This window comes from Dendronephthya gigantea, unplaced genomic scaffold (genome assembly GCF_004324835.1).
Source record: "Dendronephthya gigantea isolate DGI-Jeju-01 unplaced genomic scaffold, DenGig_1.0 000045F, whole genome shotgun sequence".
Taxonomy (NCBI): domain Eukaryota; kingdom Metazoa; phylum Cnidaria; class Anthozoa; order Malacalcyonacea; family Nephtheidae; genus Dendronephthya; species Dendronephthya gigantea.
Genome location: NW_021163055.1, coordinates 658,226 through 683,157, shown reverse-complemented (window position 1 = coordinate 683,157; position 24,932 = coordinate 658,226). Strand labels below are relative to the sequence as shown.

Below are 24,932 nucleotides of genomic sequence, written 5' to 3'. Positions count from 1 at the left end.
CATGCAATCGTAAAAAAAAATTCGACCCGGGCAGTAAAAATCGCCTTGACAAAGCTTTTGCATTTGTTTGTTTCATTTTTATGTGCAATCACAGTCCCTTAAAGGTCAAGTTATTGTCATTCAAGATTTGAAAGCGCTCGAAAAATCGAAATAGGTCTACTACCAGCCTTTAGAAACTCAGACCGGGGTGAAATTTCAGCCTGGTCTTAAAATAATTCTCACGTAGCATAAATCCAGCCCGGGCGGACACTTTCCATGTTATTAAAAAATACTTTCGGCCCAGTTAGACTGGTTAGACGGGCTGAAACTTTAGCCTCACGGCTCCCCCCTCTTTAAGGTCTGGCTACGTCCCTGGTCTCTTCTTATTACGTAATTTATTCCTTTTAATTCGTTTATCTTATTGTCCTATTGAGTGAGTTCAATACTGAATGTCCTATTGAGTTCAAGCGTGGATTCGAGTGAACGTTCTGGCTGCTAGTACCTGAGTATTAGACGTATTAACGTTTAATTTTTGCGTAAAATTTGTGATACGTATCTGAGTGTGTCTTTGTAAACTGCTTTCCATTAATACGATGGTATATCTGACGTCCATATTTGATTAAACTTGGTGCACTATGTTGGTGCAAACATACGGTTGTGTTGGTATTGATTATAATCGATAAAATATTCAAAAATTGTTCCTTCCGATTTAAAGAAACGAGTCAGTCAGTGGTATCCATCATCTCTGAATCAGCTATTTCCCGAAGCTCCTTGTAGTAATTTCCGAGGGACTCTTCCATACCATCGAATTCCATCGCTTTCTTGGCATAACTAACAGCATCTTCACAGTACTTTTGCTTTGCATTGTAGGCTGAAGCTAGGCTGGCGTAGACTTTTGACTTGCAAAAGGTTGGCTCATCGCTATCAGCCAGTTCCTCGGCCATCATGCGAGCATTCTCTAATAATTCGATGGCTTCATCTGCTTGTTTCAGTTTCGTCAGAGATATGCCAAGTTTGTTGAGAAGAGAAACGTGTCTTTTGCTGGCGTCTAGACCCAGATTTTCTCGCATTTCTTTGGCTCTGGTGTAATTTTCTTTTGCTTTTTCAGGATGGTTGATTCTTAGGAAAAGATCTCCAAGAGACTTGTAACAGGCTGCTGTAAGCTCGTGGTCACCTAGTTTATCTTCAGATAATTGTATAGCTTCTTCGTAGTGTTCTTGTGCTTGTTTCGACGATGATTCTGATTGCGCCATTTTTTTAAGAAACGATTCTGTTTTGGAAATGATCTTGCAGGCATTTCCGACGTGAAGCAACGCGAACGCCTTATCTGCTATTCCTTCTGGGGCATTGTTCAACATGTTTCTTAATTTTAACGATTTTTCCATGTTTTCACGACCTTGAATCTGTCTCTCTAAGCGGGCTTCATCTTCAAGATTCTCTGCTTGATGCGTTAGATACCTTCCTTGGTGGTAAAGGTAATGTGCATAAAGTGGCTTGTCTTGCTTCAAATCTTCATTCGCTTCGAACTGTTCCTGGAGCTTTTCCATCTTTGATTCATAATCTTCATCAGATCTACCAATTGTTTCCCGGCGCGCTTGACCTGCCAACAAACAGTCGAAATTTATTTTGATTGCTTGTTGTTCTCTTTCCTCAGCCAACTGAGCACAGAGTTCAAGAAAGTTTTGGACGATGTTTCTAGGAATAATGGTTCTGGCGAGAAGTGCAAAGAATTTGGCTGAGTTGTTGTAAATTTCACTCTCTGCAAGGCAATCGAGGATGTCAGAGGAAACATCCTGCTTGTAACAAATTTTAAGCACTTTCTGGATGTGGTGCGCCTCGTTCTTCAAAGCATCTCTGTTTGGTTTGTAACCATCTTTGGAGTACGTCTTTTTGGTTTGGTCGTGTCCCAACTTGAGATAGTGTTTAATCATCAATACTTCTGCACGCGCTCTTTCTTTTCTCTCTTTCTCACCTTTTAGTTGATTCTTTAAGAAATGCTGGATCAAAACATGAATGGAGTATCGGTGTTTAGTTGGCTTTTTAATCAAACTCATGCGAAATAGATCCTCCAAAATTATTTGAGTAATAAACTTATCGTTTTCAATCACGTCGCCAGCAGCCTCTTCGCTGAAATTTCCGTCGAAAACAGCCAAACGAACAATATTCCGTTTTTGTCCATCATTCAACCTGTCATAAGAATATCTTATGGCTCGATCGACGTATTGGTTACTCATGGGATCTTTTAAAGTCTCAACTGGTTCTTTTTCAAGATGGTTCCAAAATTCTTTCGATTCTTCAAAGCAGTTAACTTGAGATGCGGCAATGGACATAGCAAGAGGTATGTTTCCGCATAGTTTAGCCAATCTTTGCCGCGACTTATCATCCTGATAACATCGTTTTTCAAGAAGCTCTATACACGCCTTATCGTCCATCTCCTTAACATGGACCGCACCGAATAAGAATTCGGGAATAAAGTAATCCATTCTTGAGGTTGTAATCACCTGACAATTTTGATTCTTTCCTATCAACTTGATAAAATTGTCAAAATGGACACGATTCTTATCTTCAAGCAGGTTGTCGACGCCATCCATTATAAAAATAACTTTGGCTTGTACAAATTTCAACCAGAGAACTAGCGAAGACTTTGGATCATTGCGTTCGTAATTTACACCAACATCGCTGCAAAGCTGTCGAATCATTTCATCAACAGTGGTTGCGGTGTTTAGTTCAGAATAAAAAACTGTGATGTCGTGGTTGTCGCTTAGTATATGGGACACCTCTGTTGCTATGGCAGACTTACCAAAACCAGGTCCGCCATGAAGAGACACAACGATCTTTCTTTCGTCGATGAGAAGGGAAATGACATCTTTTATTTCTGTTTCGCGACCAGTGAACTTTGGCATTCGGTTCTGTAAGCTACTCTTTAGATTTTGTTCTTCTCTTTGTCGATCACGGAGACTCTCATAAACAGCACGAATATCTTCAGGAATAGCAGAAAACGATTTCAGTTGTTTTTGAAAGATTTTGAATTGTTTATTCATATCCGTTTTCAGATTTTCGAAATCTGACTTTCTTTGAGAGCATTCTTTCAATGCAACTTCCAATTTCTTCAGCTTTCTTTCATGCTCTTCCATCGTGGTCTTGTCAGATGCACGCTCGTCTCCCATTTGTGTGATTTCTTCTTTGATGGTATCTAACAAGCGGCGTTGTAGCACCAAGCTTCGCAGAACACTTTCGATAATATTCGTAGTGATTCCGCTGCTTTTCAAGGATTCAAGATGCTTCTGACAATTTTTGACTTCTATTAGTTCTTTTTTCGGAAATATCGGCACTAGATCTTCAAGGATATCGTTGGCAATCGCCAGACTCCTATCTTTCTCCTCATCAGTCATTTCTTGTCTTGGTGCATGTGCCCAGATATTTCTCACTTCATTTCGAAGTTTTCTTACAAAATCGACTTTGACTCGATTTTTTCCCAGAAATGCCTCGTCCTTCATCCACTCGAGAACATTGAGAAGAGACGACAGGTCTGTGGATTGCGCATCCTTCACGGTATCTTTGTTAGATCCAAGTGTTGACATGAAGAATTTGGCCACCTCCCAGTAATCTTGTGGCCATTTTGTGCAGTCGCAGTTCTTATGCCACGACGGATTCTTGCCCTTTTTATGTGCAACTGTGACTTTTGTATACCATTGATTACACGAATCACAAAGATCTTTAGATCTCGTCTTCTTATTGCAATCTTGAGAGTTTCTACAGTCAGGGACAGAACACAAATCTTCACAGAGCTTTTCGTGGAGATCTTTAACAACTGCGTCAACGTAGATTGCTATTGGTTTCTGGATCGAACAAATTAGTTCGCCAACAGTCAACCAATTGCTATGTTTCTCAGAAATATCTATTTGGAAACCTTTAGAAAACAATGATATTAAACTATTTTCAACCATTTTGCTACATTAAGCCCTTGTGATATTGAAATTCGATGAGTTTTTGAAGGACATTGTGTAATATGGTCTGAAAAATTGCCAAACCCCAAAAAATCAGTATTGAGTAAGGATCAGTATTAAGGCATTGTTTAGATTCCTGCCGGAATACAAAAGTTGCATTTTTCATAACGTTCTTGGTTAAGTCATAAAAGTCGACATATTTGTCTTCATTCATTGGAAATGGCACAGGGATTGCAGCTTTGGCAATCAAACCGTCCCTATACATATTTTTAGCTGCCCTTTTTATTTATACCAAAAGTACCCGTGGAAGCTGGTGCCTCCCAAATCTTTGGGTGCTTCCTACGCCCTTGAAGAATTGAATGATTGCTTTTCACTTACTTTCCCTCGTTTGATGTTTACCATTTTTACTATCAGAAGAACTTCTTCTTGTCATTGCCTCATGACCCGCCATTTCTTTATAATTCCCAAATATTTCTACAACGGATGCAAAGTATTCTTAAGGGATATCCATCGACCCCCCTCTGCTTTCAAGAGAAACTGAGTACGTTTGAGAGTACTCGCCTGTCTGTTAGGATTTTCTGTAGGCAGAAAATGCATGTTGCATGGAGTAATATACTTACTAGACATAACTTTGTATTTTTAAAGTATATCAAAAGTTTAAGGTAAAAATCATCATTGTCTAACCTTTACTTAGTTCTGATTGCAATGCAACATTTGTCTATTACTAACTAGAATTCAATAATTTATGAACTTTAAACGTAACTTAGACCCAGTGAAATGGTGATGTTCAATGGCACGTATTATAGAATCTGCATTTCGTACGTGGTTACCTACAGGCATCGTGACTGGCACGTGAACAGGGTCGAAATGTAATTTTTCTTAATAATTTACAATCCTGTCACTGTCAGAATCGCAGATATATATCCTAACCCAAGCAAAATTTCTGCACTTTTTTAAGCAGTTGTTCTAAGGCCTTTTAGCACCTAAGTAGCGAAGACTGAAAATTTCGAACGTGGTTTAAAGTCACTGCATGGCTGTTAGTTTGCATTATATACTACGTATAATAAGTCTCTAAATAATATAATATCTGTAAATACCTTCTTTGTCGCTGGTAGACAATTCCCGCTCACCATCACCAGCAGCAGGCGAATAACTTTCCTTCGTTGTTTTTTCTTCACCTTCTGTCATCGTTACAGCTTTCCTGTTCGAAGCAAATCACAAACTCATGTTTTTTTCGAATTTATCAATACCTTAATTTTTGTTCTTGTTGTATTAAATCATACCTCATTTTGTATATTTCCTCCTTTGTTTTGTTCACTTCTTCGATGTTCTCAATTTCAACCATCAATCCTTCCACCTCAATTCCAACCTGCGAAACCTCATCTTTCAAACGTTCTCTTATTCTTCCTGAATTGTAATCTTCAAGAATTTTGAGAAATATCTCGTCTGTTGAACAACGAAGTGTAACATAAAGACAATTTGGTATGATCTTTTCAACATTTTCTACACCGAAGGTATTATTGATAGCCTTTTGAAGTAATGGTTGTATCTTGGCGTAGACGTACAAAGCACCCAGTGAAATCGCTACACTTCCGACGACAACTAATCCAGCAAGTTTACACAATTCTTTTGCCACGCGTATATTTGTGGTACTAACTTTGAAAATAATTTTACGACCTTTAGGCAGTTTTTCATAAGCTAAACTAACCCCACAAACACCTTTCTCCACATTCTGTGCTGCTTGTCCGGCATACGAAGTCGAAGAGGATTCTGCCATTGAAAATTTTTTCTGACTGAATTAGAAATGCAAGTAGTCAGTAGTGTAAAACGCTACAATGCTATAAGTATCAAAAACTACAAATTCTATTTCTGCAATATGATAACTGATTGTTGTCGCAGAGAGCAAATCTGAAGCCAGCGAGCCGGGGCAGCATGCATATCCTATATAATTTACATTTGGGGGTGCAAATCAAAATTTGTCTTTCAACGCATTGGCCATTGCACGATGTTACGAGTGCCTGAACCGGGGGAATTAACATATCATTTTTTTCATGATTTTAAATATTTCATATGAAAAAGTGCAAGCCGGAAATATGAATGTAGTCCATATAGTCTAAACTCCTAAAAGCTCACGTAAGCAAAATGATGATATTCAACAGTTTATATATGGCCTATACATGTATAAAGTTCCCGACTTTCAACGCGTAACGGATTGGTTCTAGACTTAAGCCCTTTCAGGCTTTTCAGTTTGTGTATTTCGTATAGGTTTCGTTTGAAAAATTATGGACAATGAATGGGCAATTAAAAACAAGTTCAAACAAGTTTCTAACACAGTGGGTACTGAATTTCTAACGAGTTCCCGGAATAACTTTTGGTTTCAATTCGCTTAAAGAATCGCCAAAATAATAGAATAACTTCCTTGATCATGATTTTCTTATGTGAAATTAGTGCTAACTGTAGGTATAGACATGGTGACACAGATTAAGAATTTAGGGCAATCTTACTTTGAAAAGGGGGGTTCGTATTATACCGCGAATACACTACATATAGCCTATAATGCTATTATATATATACAGATGCAGTATGTATATGGTTTGTCATTTTCCCGGCTCTAACTGGATATTTCAGAATATCAAGCAAAACCACATAAGATTGTATTACATTGTGGCAAAGTGGCAAACTTTATTTTAGTAGGCAGGCGCGTCACCAGCTTGATAAGTGGGGGGACATATTCAAATACAAATTCACATTAACATTGCGATGGGTTCTACATATGCCGAAGCATGTAGGACCCAAATTTGTATTAATTAATATAAATATATCTTTTTACTCAAATTTCAATTTGATTTTTACAGATACAGTAGAGTTTCATTATAAACCCAGTGTTTTCGCATCTAACTTATTTATACGCATCGTGTTTTACATTATTCATTTCTTTTAATTCAAATTCATCAGTTTTTAGCTACCGTGTCAGTGAATATTTCTATGATTATGAGTATAAATATGTGCCACCCCACTTCTCGATGCTGGCGAACGCTACTATAGTAGGGTAAAACATTAATACATTTTTAAAACATTGTCTTAATACATGATTAAATATATTCTGTATCCTGTCTATATTCAATCAAATCCACATTGCGATAGGTCCTACATATGCCGAAGTGCTTGCGAAATTTGCCGCAGCATTAAATGTCTTTTTAATCTTTTACAAATTTCAAATTGTTTTCGCACCTAACTTTATTTATGCATGTCGCCGTTAAACAGGTAATTGTTAGCTAAAGATTAAATAAATTTGTCTATGGCATGGCTATAACACCATTCACTCACAAAAATATCGAAAAAGTATTTTCTTTATAAACTAAATTCTCTATATTGTCTTTAAGGCGAGGATTCTTGAGATTGAACCAGTGTGAGGTAGCTACATACGTAATTGTCGTCTGTCATCAACTTAACTATTACTAACTAAAATAATTAAACTAAGCCATTAACTTCAGTCTTACCTTAGTGAAATGATAGTGTTTAATGATTTATAGTTTCCAACTACAGGCTGCAGCACCTTTCAACTCGCAATGAACTGGTTTTCAAGTTACTCTCGAGTTTTTAGTTTGTGTCTTTAACGAGTTGCGTTTGAAAAATTTGAACAATAACAGGCAAATACAAGTTGAAACAAGTTTCTAAAACAGCGGGTGTTAGCGCGTCAGTAATTTCTAATGAGTACCTGGAATAACGTTTGGTTTCAATTTGGCTTGAGAATGGCCGAAATAATTGAATTAATTTCTTGATCATGAACTACAAATTTAACGTAGCTATACCTGGACCTTGGTGACTCATATACAGCTTTTCATTCATCCAACCTGTAAGTTCTTCAATATTAATAGACTTGATTTTCAATTACCATGCAACAGCAATGTCGATTTTTGTCCTTTCTCTACGACCAAATATGGCAAAATGTTTTCCCGCATAAGGGTGGTTGAGTGAAAATTAAATAACATGCACGCTTACATCTCTCTTGAATAAGTCAACTTGAATTCTATGCACTGAATATGTCAGTATAGTTGTAGACAGTATCTTTGTGTGAAAGTCAAAAACATTTAGTTCGCTTGTTAAATAAAACGATAAACTTGCTTTCTATTTTAAACTTATCCACCGTTTAAGCTAAACGGGCTTGCTACAACTGCATGGCCGCAGGTATTTTTGTGATTTCTCGTTCAGGACGCGTTTGGCAACGCGACGCGATTTTTTGGAGTTTTTATAATTAAGGAAATAGATTGTATCCTGTATTAATATTCTTGTGGATTGTATAGCGATAAATTTTTATTGCTTTGCATTGTATCCATAGCTTCCAAAGTGGCATTCTCTAGATCACCTTAAAGCGAGGATTCTTCATTTCGAACCAGAGTGAGATAGCTATATAGTTTCAGTTACGTCGTTCTCGTTTGTCATCAAATTAACGCAGTGTTACTAACTAAAATAAACTAATCATTAACTTATGTCTTTAATCTTACCTTAGTGAAATGATAGTGTTTAATGATTTATAGTTTCCAACTACAGGCTGCAGCACCTTTCAACGCGTAATGAACTGGTTTTCAAGTTACTCTCGACTTCATTTAGTTTGTGTCTTTAGCGAGTTGCGTTTGAAAAATATGAACAATAACAGGCAAATACAAGTTGAAACAAGTTTCTAAAACAGCGGGTGTTCGCGTCAGTAATTTCTAATGAGTACCTGGAATAACGTTTGGTTTCAATTTGGCTTGAGAATGGCCGAAATAATTGAATTAATTTCTTGATCATGAACTACAAATTTAACGTAGCTATACCTGGACCTTGGTGACTCAGTATCTAGGATTCAGAGTATTTTTTTAGTCTATACAGCTTTTCATTCATCCAACCTGTAAGTTCTTCAATATTAATAGACTTGATTTTCAATTACCATGCAACAGCAATGTCGATTTTTGTCCTTTCTCTACGACCAAATATGGCAAAATGTTTTCCCGCATAAGGGTGGTTGAGTGAAAATTAAATAACATGCACGCTTACATCTCTCTTGAATAAGTCAACTTGAATTCTATGCACTGAATATGTCAGTATAGTTGTAGACAGTATCTTTGTGTGAAAGTCAAAAACATTTAGTTCGCTTGTTAAATAAAACGATAAACTTGCTTTCTATTTTAAACTTATTCACCGTTTAAGCTAAACGGGCTTGCTACAACTGCATGGCCGCAGGTATTTTTGTGATTTCTCGTTCAGGACGCGTTTGGCAACGCGACGCGATTTTTTGGAGTTTTCATAATTAAGGAAATAGATTGTATCCTGTATTAATATTCTTGTGGGTTGTATAGCGATAAATTTTTATTGCTTTGCATTGTATCCATAGCTTCCAAAGTGGCATTCTCTAGATCACCTTAAAGCGAGGATTCTTCATTTCGAACCAGAGTGAGATAGCTATATAGTTTCAGTTACGTCGTTCTCGTTTGTCATCAAATTAACGCAGTGTTACTAACTAAATTAAACTAATCATTAACTTATGTCTTTAATCTTACCTTAGTGAAATGATAGTGTTTAATGATTTATAGTTTCCAACTACAGGCTGCAGCACCTTTCAACGCGTAATGAACTGGTTTTCAAGTTACTCTCGACTTCATTTAGTTTGTGTCTTTAGCGAGTTGCGTTTGAAAAATATGAACAATAACAGGCAAATACAAGTTGAAACAAGTTTCTAAAACAGCGGGTGTTTGCGTCAGTAATTTCTAATGAGTACCTGGAATAACGTTTAGTTTCAATTTCGCTTGAGAATGGCCGAAATAATTGAATTAATTTCTTGACCATGAACTGCAAATTTAACGCAGAGCATGCATGCTGTGTATGTTCTTTATACGTACAAAGTAGGGCCCTAAAGGTGGCAACTTCAGTATCAAATCTCATTGTTATAACACGAAAGAATTACAAAGAGACATTAAAAAATAGTTTTTCGTTCTTATATACGCCGTTCTAACCGTGTAAGCAATGTTTTTCGATATATGTTGCCATTTCTATTGATATATAGATATAATTTAAATTCCCTGTGTAACAGACGGGGCAAGATGTTCAGGACATGCAGTTATCAGCAGAAATTTAGGGTTTATTTATAGATGTCTATTATACGACACATATTGAATTGGTTTGCGACTTCATGCGTTAACGTAATTTTCGATTTTGTAGTTCAGGTCATTCGTAGATTTCGTTTGAGAAAACATGGACAATGAATTGTGAAATATACGAGTTCAAACAAGTTTCTAACGCGGCGGGTTTATCAGCAATAACTTGGTTTTAATTCGGAATGACCGCCATAATAGAATACCTTACTCAAAGACTCAGGTGAATTTTACTGTTTATAAGGGAAGATTCGTACAAAGTGGAGAAAGTGTCAAATCAAGACATTTAAAATTCGCTAATTAAAAGTTAGTTAATTAAGAGTTAGTGAGTAACACATACTAACTCTCCTGACGAAGGCCCTCAGGTCGAAACGTCGAGAAGTGTTTTTTCTATTTTAGGCAGTTGTTATACCACATATGTATGAGATTGAATATCGGGCTCTTATAGTTTAAACTCTCGAATCCCTGATTCAGTTAATCGAAAGTACAGGAAATTGTTTAACATGGCTATAACACCTTGCATACACTCACGAAAGTAGGGCCTATTGATTAGTTTTGGCAGAAGAACTATTTCATAATTTCTTTGAAACTAGATTTAAGACAGTTATGGGCATTCTCTATGTATCTTTAAGGCCAGGATTCTTGAGATTGAACCAGTGTGAGGTAGCTATATACGTAATTGTCGTCTGTCATCAACTTAACTATATTACTAACTAAAATAATTAAACTAAGCCATTAACTTCAGTCTTACCTTAGCGAAATGATAGTGTTTAATGATTTATAGTTTCCAACTATATGCTCAGCACCTTTCAACTCGCAATGAACTGGTTTTCAAGTTACTTTCGACTTTTTAGTTTGTGTCTTTAACGAGTTGTGTTTGAAGTATATGAACAATAACAGGCAAATACAAGTTGAAACAAGTTTCAAAAACAGCGGGTGCTGGCGCCAGTAATTTCTAATGAGTTCCTGGAATAACGTTTGGTTTCAATTTGGCTTGAGAATGGCCGAAATAATTGAATTAATTTCTTGATCATGAACTACAAATTTAACGCATTGCATGCATGCTGCTGGGTATACATGGTTACACATGGTACCAGTGTGATGGTATCTAGGATTCAGGGTAGTTTTACTCTTTATACGTACGAAGTAGGGACGCAAAGTGGCAACTTCAGTATCAAACCCATACAAGCCATAGTCAAAGACACTCAAAGTGATTTCAATAAATGCACTTGTGCGTTAAATCTCATTGTTGTAAAACGGAAGAATTGCAAAGAGACATTAAAAAATAGTTTGTATAGTTCTTATACACGCTGCTCTAACCGTGTAATGTTTTTCGATATATGTGGCCATATATCCTATTGATGTAAAGATATGATTTAAATTTCTTGTGCGGCAGAAGACGGAGTAAGGTGTTCAGAACATGCAGTTGTCAGCAGAAATTTAGGTTTATTTATAGATGTCTATTATATACTGTAAGTATGTTCAAGTGTTCCGCTGGAATGTTGAGACAAGGACCGTGGGAGTTTTCAGGGGCCTCGGTCTGGTTCTGGTACTCAGGCCAGGCTTCGGCTCTTCGGTTGCTACGATCTAATTCCCGAAGCCGTTTAAACTTAAAATTCCATAAAAAAGCCTTTAAAAAATTCTGCACCGTTTCTCAGCCGAACAAAGGCATTCAAAGACTTTTACACAGAATGACAGACTAAGAGTATATATTTATACTAAATTTAAAGCAACTTTGCACGTAGATCCAAAACCAACGAAATAAATTCTTCCCTCATGCAGGCTCATCTAGTCAGCAGTTATCTTAAGTCAGCAGTAAAATTAATCGGTTAAGTGAAAGCAGAGCTTCAGAGTCTTTGTCTGTGAACCGCTAAGAACTGAGCCTTCTCCATTGGGAGAAAATTTGACGATTCTGACAAACGTGCTAAGATGCATGTGCATGCATTCTACAGTCTATAGAAGCCTAATATTAAACTACAATGCGATTTTTTGTCACTTGAAATGCGGTACATAGCTAATAATAAGTATAACTAGTTACAGCGACTGACAATTAATGTATGTCATCCCTGAAAAGCTAATGATAAGGGTATGATTATATCGTCCCTTTTACTAAACATCATCGCTTTTATTGGTAAGGTAATGACTAAAAGGAATTGACTAATTAGCAATTAAATTTGGTGCAGTATGTTTGTGCAAAACTGTTGTCTATTGATTATAATGGATAAAATATTCAGCAAAAATTGTTTTCTCCGATCATCATTGCTTCTGTTTCTTCAAGAAATGTTTGATCAAGAGGTTGATAGAATATTGGCGCTCGGTTGGTTGTTGTTTGATCCAGCTTTGGCAAACGAGATTCTTTAAAATTCGTTTGGTAACAAACTCGTTTTTCTCTAAGGGACATATACATTCTAACCTACAGTCTAGAACCTTATATTTAACTACAATGCGAGTAGCTATATGTCATTTATACATTGACATGTGGTGCATGGCCAATAATAAGTGTAATTACAACGACTGATAATTAATGTATATCATCCCTAGTAAGCTAAGGATAAGGGCATAATTATATCGTCCCTTTTACTAAAAATCGCTATAACATCACCTCTCTCATTGGTAAGGTGATGACTAAAAGGAATTGACTAATTAGTAATTAAATTTGGTGCCTAATGTTCGAGTGTACGTTTGGTTGTTTGATCCAGTTTTGGCAAACGTGATTCTTTAAATTTCGTTTGGTAACAAACTTGTTCTTCTCTAAGAGGCATATGCATTCTAACCTACGTCTAGAACTGAAGCTTATATTGACTAGCTACAATGCGATTTTTTGTTACTTATAATATTGAGATGTGGTGCATGCACATGGCTAGTAATAAGTATAACTAATTACAGTGACTCAGAATTAATATGTCATCCCTATACTACTTCCTATATAAGGTAACGATAATAACTAACAGATACTAAGATATACTCGTATATAATATAATTACTCATACAATAGTAATAGAAACTAATAATAGTAACTAAAAATTGCGATAACGTCATCCCTTTTATAAGTAAGGTGATGACTAATTAATTACTAATAACAATCACTAACAATTAATATCGTCCCTTTTAGTTTTACTGACAAACTTAATGTCAAGTGCGCATTATGATTCATATATTGGTTAAATTGGTGCAGTATGCTTGTGCAAAATTACTAAATTGTTCTAAATGTTATAAAGGATAAAATATTCGTCAAAAATTGTTCTTTGTATTCAATCATCATTCTGTTTCTTCAAGAAATGTTTGATCAAGAGGTTGATAGAATATTGGTGCTCGGTTGGTTGTTTGATCCAGCTTTGGCAAACAAGACTCTCTAAATTTCGTTTGGTAACAAACTTGCCCTTCTTAATCACATTGCGTGCGTCGTCCACGGTGAAACTTTCGTCGAAAGCAGCCAAACGGACAAGAATCTTCTTCTGTTGATCACCTAACTTCTCATAGGACATGTTTATGTCTCGATAGACGTTACGATTACTCTTGCAATCGTCTAAAATCTCAAATGGTTCATCTTTTAAATCATGGCAAAACTCTTCGAATTCCTCAGGGTTGCCAACTTGAGGCGCAGCTACGCACATTGCAAGGGGTATGTGGCCACACAGTTCAGCCAATTTTTGCAAAGATACTTCATCTTGAACACAACATTGTTCTCTTAGAAGTTTAATACACGCTTTGTCGTCCATCTCCTTGACATCGACCATACCAACTGAGAGTGTGGAAATTGAATAAGACGATCTCGAGGTTGTAACTATCTGACAGTTCTGATTCTTTCTCAAGAACTTGATAAAATTGTCAAAATCGTCACGATTCTTATCTTCAAGCAGGTTGTCGACGTCATCCATGACAATAATGACTTTGCCTTGTACACTTTTCAACCAGAGAACCAGCGAAGACTGTGGATCGTCGCGTTCGTAATCTACACCTTCATCGCGGCAAAGCTGTCGAACCATTTCATCAACAGTGGTTGCGGTTTTTAGTTGAGAGAAAAAAACTGTGATGTCGTGGTCGTTGCTGAGTTTATGGGACACCTCTATTGCTATGGCAGACTTACCAAAACCAGGTCCGCCTTGAAGAGACACAACGTCCTTTCTTTCGTCGATGAGAAGGGAAATGACATCTTTTATCTCACTCTCGCGACCAGTGAACTTTGGCACTGGTTTTGGAAAGTTACTCATTGGCTGTTGCTTTTCTCGTTCGTTTTTTATCATGAAGGGCTTGTCAAGTTGATTGAAAACCTCAGAAATCGCACCAAAGGAGTTCAATTTTTTCAAAGAAATTAAATTGAACTGGTTATAATTGGTGGTGATCTGGTTGCATCTTTTCAAATCAGAACTTCTTTCCGACCATTCCCTATATCTCCGCTTCAGTTCGTCCACCTTGCGTTTTATTTCTTCTATCTCGCTTCTGTCAGATGAACGCTCAAGTTTCATTATTTCGATATCTTCTTTGATGTCATCTAACACGCGACGATGTAACAGCAAGCTTTGCAATTCACTTTCAAGATTATTGTTTACTCCGTCCGTCTTCAATTTCTCAAGATATTTCTGGCATTTTTTGGTTTCTTTATGAGAAAATTTTGCCTCTAAATCCTCCAGAAATTCTTCGGCAATCGAGAAACTTTGAGATTTATCGCTGTCTTCAAATTCTTGTTTTGGTGCATGTGCCCATTTATTCCTCACTTGAGAACGAAGTTTTCTCACAAGTTCAATGTCTACTCGCGTGCTTCCCAGAAATGCCTCGTCCCTCATCCAGTCGAGAACGTTGATAAGAGATGTCAGGTCCGTGGATTCCGCATCTTTTGTATTACCATTGGATCTAAACATATAGAATTTAGCTACCTCCCAGGGATCTTCAGACCATCTTGCGCTGTCGCAGTTCTTCGACCACCATGGATTGCCCCCTAATCTATGTGATGCTAGAAGTTTCTTCAACCAGCTTCTGCACGACACACAAAGATCGTCAGGTTTTTTTTTATTTTCGCACTGTCCTTGGCTTTTGCACTTGCCAACAGAATGTAAATCATCGCAGAGCTTTTTGTGAAAATCTTTAACAATTGCATCAACGTAGGTTGCTATTGGTTTCTGGATCGAACGAATTAGTTCGCCAACAGTCAACCAATTGCGATGTTTTTTAGAAATATCTCTTCGGAAAGCTTTAAACAACCACAAGTTAAAATAATTACTGTACAAACCATTTATTTGGAGAAGAGATTTTATTTTATTTGGTTAAGTCTAGCAAGAGGAGGATATAAAAGAATGAATTTTGGGGATTGACGTAACAGGCGTTTATAATGAGAGAGAAAGTTTTATTAAAGCTTTGTTAAATTACACATTAGAATCTGACCTTCTCAATATTCCTTACGCGGTTATAACTACAGGCATTCTTACAATCTTACTAGCAGGGGCGTAACGAGAGCGATAATTGGGGGGGGGGGTGAATATTCATATATTCAGTTCTGCCCTACGGATTTCTATTGTAAGCTAATAAGTATTGCAATTACAAAATAAATCCGTGGGGCAGAACTGGATGTATGAATATTCACCCCCCCCCCAATTATCGTTCTAGTTACGCCACTGCTTACTAGCATGTTAGCATGGTCGAAATGTGACAATTGGATTTTTTCTAATTATTTTACCATTCTGTCAGTTATCCTAGCGAAGACTGGAATTTCAGACTTGGTTTTAATCACTGCCTGTTAATGCATGAGGATTATACTACATAATAAGTCATCAAATAATGTAATATATGTACATACCTTGTTCGCTAGTAGGCAATTTCCACTCATCATCACAACCACCAGCAGCAGGTAAATCACTTTCCTTCGTTGTTTTTTCTTCACCTTCTGTCATCATAGCAACTTTCCTATACGAAGCAAATGTTTAATTTTTTTTTTAATTCTTAAATATTTTGCAGTCGTTATTATTAGTCCAATATTTTGTATTAAATCATACCTCTTTTTGTTTATTTCCTCCTTTGTTTTGTTCACTTCTTCGGTGTTTTCAATTTCAACCTTCAATCCTTCCACTTCAATTCCAAACTGCAACAACTCATCCTGCAAATATTGTTTTATCCTTCCTGATTCATAATCTTCAACAATTTTCAAGAATCTTTCATCCGTCAAACAATGAATTACAACATGAAGAGATCCTGGTGTAATTTTATCCACTTCACCAAATGCATGTTTAACAGCGCTCTCGACGAATGGTTTTAACATTCTATAGCCCAGCAAAACACCAAGGGTGGTCACTCCAGTTCCCACGACAACATATCCAGCAAGTTTACATAATTCTTTTGCAACATGTATGTTGTCCGTACTAATATGGATTGCAATTTTACCACTATTAGGCAATACAGCGTATTCTAACGTAGCATCAAGAGTACCCTTGGCCACGTTTTGAACTGCTTCTGCGGATGCGGTTTCTGCCATATCAAAACTAGACTGAAATTAAAAGGAAAGACACCATTAATTCAGTCGTATATAACCTAGGATCTAGGCCTTAAGGGGATTCTCCATTATAATGTCCGGAGTGGACAGACTTGAAAGACAAAGCCATTGTTTAATTTTGATAAAAGCAATGCACGAAATACTAAAAATATGCTGAAATTGAGGATTGTACGAATCATTATAACACATTTAGACACGATAATGCAACCTACCACGTAAATTATTCAGTATTAATTGACTTAGTTTTCGGAGAATAATGTTGATGTCAACAAATAACCTATTTTCATTGCTTCGTGACTGTTATTCTCACTATGGAATTAAGAGGAAAGATGTTTTCATATTTATATAAACTCCTAATGTATTTTCGGGAGATTTTACCATTCCACTTGTACGCTATCCTAATTTATATTGACAGTAAAAGTCAAACTGCAGATCATTCATGGCAGTGATAACACATTCATCTATGATACCGATTTACGCAAACGTTGTCCAAGTTTGCGCGTTCATTCATTATAACGAGAAGGGAGGATGAAGATGTGTTCAAAGTAATACACTAAATCTTTGAACCGCCGCCCTGTATTGTACGTTACAATTTTCAATATCCCCTGCACTATTGGCTGCCAATATCCCTTACCAAACCCATTTAAGAATTGTATAATATACAATAAACAGAAATTTAAAATCCAAAGTTATTAGCAAAGTCAGAGAGATAAATTCTGAACTACGTTACAGCACCCGTTAAAGTCTGAACAAACATGCACTCCACTCTATTACAAGTATAAATAGCAAGTAAAAAATCAACCAGGGATTCGGTAAACGTTAAGCGGAAGTGTAAACGTTCAACTTGGAATTTGGTTGTTAAATAGCCTTGTATACATACAGGCGGATCTTTCTACATGTTAAGCAAAACCACCATCACGTTTCTTGGGGATCTCCTTTTTATAGGAGCTAGGCTGTTAAAAACCCTGTATATATGTAGTCAAATCCGTTTGAGGCATTTTATGGTTGGCTGACGATTGAGATCATATTATAATATCTTCTTCAGCTTACTTGAGTTTTCAGTGCCTGGGCAATCAGTGTCTGTGATGTTCGATAATTTGTGAATGTGAACTTACTTTTTCCACGAACTCAATCCCCAGTAAGAGGATTAAATGAAGATATTTGCTCTGATTACAGCTTCTTCAAGTTACTGCACAGCATGAGCTACTAAGAATTTCAAATGTGCCACGACTAACATTTCACAACAGAAAAAATCGCAGTCTTCCTGTTGTGTGCTCTGGAAACAATACTGGGGTCGGTTGCATGAAGCCCGTTTAGCTTAAAACGGTGGTTAAGTTCAAAATAGAAATCAAGTCTATCGTTTTATTCAACAAGCGAACTAAATGTTTTTAACCTTAATACAAAGATACTGTCTACAACTACATATTCAATGCATAATATTCATGTTGACTCATTGAAGAGAGATGTAAGAGTGTTATTTAATTTTGTCTTATCCACCGTTTAAGCTAAACGGGCTTGATACAACCGGCCCCTGAAGCTTTCCATGTTAGGCTAGGTTTTCAGCTTTTGCCACGCACCCGTTGTTTTAGGAAATCTCTTCAGGGGTCGGTTGTATGAAGCCCGTTTAGCTTAAACGGTGGATTAGTCAAAATTAAATAACACTCTTACATCTCTCTTGAATGAGTCAACTTGAATATTATGCACTGAATATGTAGTTGTATAAATGTCAAAAACATTTAGTTGGCTTGTTAAATAAAACGATAAACTTGCTTTCTATTTTGAACTTTAAGCTAAACGGGCTTGATACAACCGGCCCCTGCATGGTATTGTTGTGATTTCTCGTTCAGCGACGCGATTTTTTGGAGTTTACATAATTAAAGAAATAGATTGTATCCTGTATTATATTCTTGTGGATGTATAGCGATCGACTGCTTTGCATTGTATCCATAGCTTGCAAAATTTGCTTCAAAAATCAAATTTATCGGCTTTAGAAAACGTTGACTAGAATGAAATTGTCTAGCATGGCTATAATAACACAATTCACGCACGAAAAGATTGATTGGCTTTGGCAGAAAAAGTTTTTTTTTTAATTATATTTACGAAATTTAGTGGCATTCGCTATAGATCATTTTTAAGGCGAGGATTCTTCAGTTCGAACCAGAGTGAGATAGCTATATAGTTTCAGTTACGTCGTTCTCGTTTGTCATCAACTTAGCGCAGTATTACTAACTAAAATAAACTAACCATTAACGTATGCATGTCTTTAGTCTCACCTTAGTGAAATGATAGTGTTTAACGATTTATAGTTTCCAACTACAGGCTATAGCACCTTTCAACGCGCAATGAACTGGTTTTCAAGTTACTCTCGACTTTATTTAGTTTGTGTCTTTAACGAGTTGCGTTTGAAAAATATGAACAATAACCGGCAAATACAAGTTGAAACAAGTTTCTAAAACAGCGGGTGTTCGCGCGTCAGTAATTTCTAATGAGTTCCTGGAATAACGTTTGGTTTCAATTTGGCTTGAGAATGACCAAAATAATTGAATTAATTTCTTGATCATGAACTACAAATTTCACGCATTGCAGCATGCTGCTTGGTATACATGATGACACATGGTACCAGTGTGATGGTATCTAGGATTCAGGGTAGTTTTACTCTTTATACGTACGAAGTAGCGACGCAAAGTGGCAACTTCAGACTTCAGTATCAAATCCATACAAGCCATAGTCAAAGACACTCAAAGTGATTTCAATAAGTGCACTTGTGTGTTAAATCTCATTGTTGTAAAACGGAAGAATCACAAAGAGACATTAAAAAATAGTTTTTCGTTCTTATATACGCCATTCTAACCGTGTAATGTTTTTCGATATATGTTGCCATATATCCTATTGATGTATAGATATAATTTAAATTTCTTGTGCGGGGTAAGGTGTTCAGAACATGCAGTTGTCAGCAGAAATTTAGGTTTATTTATAGATGTCTATTATATACTGTAAGTATGTTCAAGTGTTCTGGAATGTTGAGACAAGGACCGTGGGAGTTTTCGGGGGCCTCGGTCTGGTTCTGGTACTCAGGCCAGGCTTCGGCTCTTCGGTTGCTACGATCTAATTCCCGAAGCCGTTTAAACTTGAAATTCCATAAAAAAGCCTTTAAAAAATTATACACCGTTTTTCAGCCGAACAAATGCAAGACTTTTACACAGAATGACAGACTGAGAGTATATATTTATACCAAATTTAAAGCAACTTTGCACGTAGGTCCAAAACCAGCGAAATAAATTCTTCCTCATGCAGGCTCATCTAGTCAGCAGTTATCTTAAATCAACAGTAAAATTAATCGGTTAAGTGAAAGCAGAGCTTTAGAGTCCCTGTCTGTGAACCGCTGAAAACTGAAAACTGAGCCTTCTGTACTGGGAGAAAATTTTTGTCACTTGAAATGCGGTACATAGCTAATAATAAGTATAACTAGTTACAGTGACTGACAATTAACTGATGTATGTCATCCCTAAAAAGCTAATGATAAGGGTATGATTATATCGTCCCTTTTACTAAACGTCATCGCTTTTATTGGTAAGGTAAGGACTAAAAGGAATTGACTACTTAGCAATTAAATTTGGTGCATTATGTTTGTGCAAAACTGTTGTCTATTGATTATAATGGATAAAATATTCAGCTAAAATTGTTTCCTCTATTCAATCATCATTGCTTCTGCTTCTTCAAGAAGTGTTTCATAAAGAGGTTGATAGAATATTGGCGCTCGGTTGGTTGTTTGATCCAGCTTTGGCAAACGAGATTCTTTAAATTTGGTTTGGTAACAAACTCGTTCTTCTCTAAGGGACATATGCATTCTAACCTACAGTCTAGAAGCTTATATTAAACTACAATGCGAGTAGCTATATGTCATTTATACATTAACATGTGGTGCATGGCTAATAATAAGTATAACTAATAATTACAACGACTGATAATTAATGTATATCATTTCTGATAAGCTAATGATAATGGCATGATTATATCGTCCTTTTTACTAAAAATTGCTATAACATCACCTCTTTTATTGGTAAGGTGATGATAAAAGGAATTGACTAATTAGTAATTACATTTGGTGCATTATGTTCGTTTGTACGTTTATGGTTGTTTGATCCCAGCTTTGGCAAACGGGCTTCGTTAAATTTCGTTTGGTAACAAACTTTTTCTTCTCTAAGAGGCATATGCATTCTAACCTACTAAAAATTACTAAAATGTTCTAAATGTTTTAAAGGATAGAATTCTGCATCAAGGGCTCGCCAATAATTTGCCCTAGTTGATTGTAAACCTCAGAAATCGCACCAAAGGAGTTAATTTCTTTTCAAATAAATTGAACTTGTTAAAATTGGTGATCGGTTGCATCTTGTCAAATCAGAACTTCTTTCCGACCATTCGCTATATCTGAGCTTCAGTTCGTCCACCTTGCGTATTTATTTTTTCTATCTCGCTTCTGTGAGATGAGCGCTCAAGTTTCATTTTTGCGATATCTTCTTTGATTTCGTCTAACTCGCGGCGATGTAACAGCAAGCTTTTCAATTCACTTTCAAGAATATTGATTACTCCGTCCTTCTTCAATTTCTCAAGATACTTCTGGCAATCTTTGGTTTCTATATGAGAAAATTTTGCCTCTAAATCCTCCAGAAATTCTGTGGCAATCGAGAAACTTTGAGATTTATCGCTGTCTTCAAATTCTTGTTTTGGTGCATTTCCCATTTATTCCTCACTTGAGAACGAAGGTTTCTCACATGTCCAATGTCTACTCGCGTGCTTCCCAGAAATGCCTCGTCCTTCATCCAGTCGAGAACGTTGATAAGAGATTTCAGGTCCGTGGATTCCGCATCTTTTCCATTACCATTGGATCCAAGGATATAAAATTTAGCTACCTCCCAGGGATCTTCAGACCATTTGCTGCTACTGCAGTTATTTTGCCAGTATCTATTGCCCCCTGTTCTATGCGATGCCATAAGTTTCTTCAACCAGCTTCTGCACGACACACAAAGACACACGTCGCACTGTTCTTGGCTTTTGCACTTGCCAACAGAATGTAAATCATCGCAGAGCTTTTTGTGAAAATCTTTAACAACTGCATCAACGTAGATTGCGATTGGTTTCTGGATCGAACGAATTAGTTCGCCAACAGTCAACCAATTGCGATGTTTCTTAGAAATATCTATTTGGAAACCTTTAAACCACCATATTAAAAATGCAACAAGTGAAAAACGCTACAAACGCTTGAAGTATAAATATATATACAAATTAGATTTTTATGTATGTAGTTCCCGTGTGTGGGTGCACAAAAAGCCGTATTTTGAATGTGTTTCTCTCCGTATTTTACGAGCTTCTGTAAAAATTCTTTAGCTGAACGTTTGTGAACTAATGTCCCATCCAAAAACTCCAACTAAAGTTATGTTACACTGAGTAGAATTTCATGAACTTGTTATTCATTGGCTCGAATACGGGGAATATATGTTTGTTGACTGTGGTTAACTTGACTAAAATTGTGCTCAACCCTTTTCCCTCGTCACCCCGTCCTTTGCCTCGTTTAACGCTATGAGTCAGTGGCGTAACTACCCGCGGGGGGGGATATTCATATATCCAGTTCTGCCCTACGGATTTCTTTTGTAAGTGCAAAAGTTTACAATGGAAATCCGTCGGACAGAACTGAATAATTATATGTGAATATTCACCCCCCAATTAGCGTTCTAGTTACACCCCTGTATATATAGTATTTATTTGCTCTGCGTCAGAATGACAGCAGCTCATAGTTTTGCCACGGATATTATTTTCCTTTCTTGTCGACCCTAAATGCATTGCGCGCTTGCTAGCTGCGGATTGCCACCCCAAAGAAGGGCTGATGCGCAGGCTAATATGACAAAAACGAATCGCCGTTTTGCATTTGCACAAGGAAGACATCCTGATTCCTGATTCGTGAAGATTACATGCGGAGATAAAAATGCCATCGCTAAACGTGACGCAGCTTTAATGCCTAGTGGGCATCTTGTTTACTTCTCAAATCAGTTTGAGGCATTTTATAGTTGGCTGATATTTATACGATTGAGATCATATTGTATAAAAACTTCAGCTTACTTGAGTCTGGCTGCGTATAATAGGTGTCTTCAAACCAGGGCGGTTACACGATCAATTTATAGAAATCTTATCTTTTTATTATTATTATTTAAATTTACTATAACCAAACCTCAGTACTCGAATTCTTAAAGATCTAAAGCAGTACTTTAACAAGCAGTTCTATGTAAACTATAAATGCATTTATTATTAATTTTGTTGATTTGTTTTCGAATTAGCTATCTTACTACTTCTACTTATTAAGTTCACGTTTTAGTCTGTTAGTTGACTAAAGAAAATCCTAATCTTGGTATAGAACTTTCTCATTTTGAATCTTTTAAATTTATGTATATTGTATAGTTAACCCTTACGATTATCGCTCCTGTGACACATGCAGTCACACGCAATCCCCAAATTTGTACGTTTCGACTTGTTTGTGCATGTATGTGATTAGAAAAGGCGTATAGATTATTTTCAAGCTTAAAGGGCCCGAGATTCCGAAAGAGAAATTTGAAATTTAGTAATATATAATAAATTCGGTAATATTCATAGCACGATTCTTCGGTGCATGATAGCAACTGAATCGCCGGTTAATATTATGTCTTACTAAATACAAATACCATTCATGCAAGATACATTCGTATATATATTTGTGCTTACCTGAACAAAAAACGATTTTTCGACAGTTTATAAACACGTTGGGGTACTTGAGTTTCAACGGTACTTGAATTGGGAATTGCTTGTATCGCAATGTCGTTTGCGTCAATAGTCTGCCTCAACATAAACACTAAATCTTCCTGCGTCTCCAAACAACAGGTGTTTAGAATTTTTAATGAGTTCCTGGATTAGTTTCACTTCGTCTTAAATGTAAAGTGCATATATTTCTCGGCATTAGAGTGCATAATTTTATAATATTTCTCGGTCGATTTTTTCAAATATGTTAACCTCACTTGACCCTACTTTAACGTAAACCTACAACTCGAATTGTGGGACCAGGTGCTTGTTTTACGTATAAGCTGGGTAAAGCTATCAATTGGATAGTGATTTTTTCTATATCGCTCTGAAATTTCGGGTTGTAAAGTGCAACTTTATAGTATTCCAAAATTTTGGATTCTCTTTAATAATTTTCAGCTCCAAAGCTGTAGTTTTATAACTGTTTTTCAAGCATTTTTACACGCTATCCAAGCAGCCTTCATACACGGCCCTATCTTTAATATTTATAAACTAATCTGATAAACATTTTCTCGATGAGGCTATGCATGATACCAAGAATTAGCCACCTAATGCATTTAATATAGTTGTTTCATATTAAGTAAAATGACTCTCTAAAAGGCTATACATGAAGTCTCTGAAATGACTCTCTGAAAGACTATAAAGACTATAAAATGTCGATGGTTCTCAACAGTGCATGGCGGAAGGTTAAGACGACGCTGATTCCACTTTTGAAGTCGGGTCAAACAGTTTACCACAATTAAGCCACGGATTCAAGATGCGCTAGAATATTTCTTACATCAGACCATTTTTAAAGGATGATCATAATTTGCAAAAATTGGGTGTAAGGCCTGCTTTTTTGCCGTGCATGGTTAGCGTCGTATCTCTCTCAACGTCAACAAATGGTTAAGTTTGATGATAAATTGTCCAAGTTTGGACAAGATAAATTGCTAAGATTAATCGTCTACCTGATTTTGCAGTGACTGATAATTCAACTAATTCGGAACTAGTTTCAATGTATATCGAGGACACTACGCTTTTGGAAATCCTGAATGTAGCCAATCATAAATCGAATCTTCCTATTGGAAATATGGAACGTAATATCCAAAGGATATCAACGTTTTGTCGCGAACAAAGAATGGTACTGAATATTAAAAAAAACAAAAGAGATCATCATTGATTTTCGTGCGAGGAAATCTACAATTAGAACCATTAATTATTAATTTGTACGACATAGATGTTGAAAGGGTGCCGTCATTCAAACTGCATGGCATATGGCTTAATAACGATCTAATATGGAGCACTAATACTGATTACATTGTAAAGAAAGCTTCTTCATGTATATTAGCCTTCAACAACAACAACAATAATAATAATGAAGGGTACGTATAAACTCTGGATCCTTACAAGACTGTCCATTCTCCAGTGATAATTGGTCGAATCAAGTCTAATTTCCTGATTTGTTTCAAGCATTCTACCAGCTTCTTACGGGAGAAGTCTTTCCTGCGGTTGAGAATAGATAAGACTTCCTCAGCTCGTGAACGATTATCGCTGTAAATAGCAACGTTGTATCTGATGTCATCTCTTTCCTCC

The 24,932-nt window shown here is 36.5% G+C and overlaps 3 protein-coding genes across 3 annotated transcripts in view; 1 reads left to right on the top strand and 2 right to left on the bottom strand.

The window, feature by feature from the left end:
- LOC114527632 (vitamin K-dependent gamma-carboxylase-like) overlaps positions 1-24,932 on the top strand; it is a 56,868-nt gene that overhangs the window by 1,582 nt on the left and 30,354 nt on the right. The window lies entirely within an intron of this gene.
- Positions 346-3,975, bottom strand: LOC114527631. Its single transcript, XM_028549331.1, has one exon. It carries the CDS (start codon positions 3,924-3,926, stop codon positions 702-704), a length of 3,225 nt encoding a protein of 1,074 aa, XP_028405132.1. The 5' UTR covers positions 3,927-3,975; the 3' UTR covers positions 346-701.
- Positions 4,280-7,534, bottom strand: LOC114527634. Its single transcript, XM_028549334.1, has 4 exons — positions 7,427-7,534; positions 5,210-5,719; positions 5,024-5,127; positions 4,280-4,400 (listed from the first exon to the last, which is right to left on the bottom strand). Exons 2-4 carry the CDS (start codon positions 5,701-5,703, stop codon positions 4,297-4,299), a joined length of 702 nt encoding a protein of 233 aa, XP_028405135.1. The 5' UTR covers positions 5,704-5,719; positions 7,427-7,534; the 3' UTR covers positions 4,280-4,296.

Coding starts and splice junctions, on each gene's coding strand:
- LOC114527631 (XM_028549331.1), bottom strand. CDS start 3,926: ATGGTTGAAAATAGTTTAATATCATTGTTTTCTAAAGGTTTCCAAATA.
- LOC114527634 (XM_028549334.1), bottom strand. CDS start 5,703: ATGGCAGAATCCTCTTCGACTTCGTATGCCGGACAAGCAGCACAGAAT. Junction 5,128..5,209: donor GAGGAAATATACAAAATGAG/GTATGATTTAAT, acceptor TGCTTCGAACAG/GAAAGCTGTAACGATGACAG. Junction 4,401..5,023: donor GTCTACCAGCGACAAAGAAG/GTATTTACAGAT, acceptor CATCCGTTGTAG/AAATATTTGGGAATTATAAA.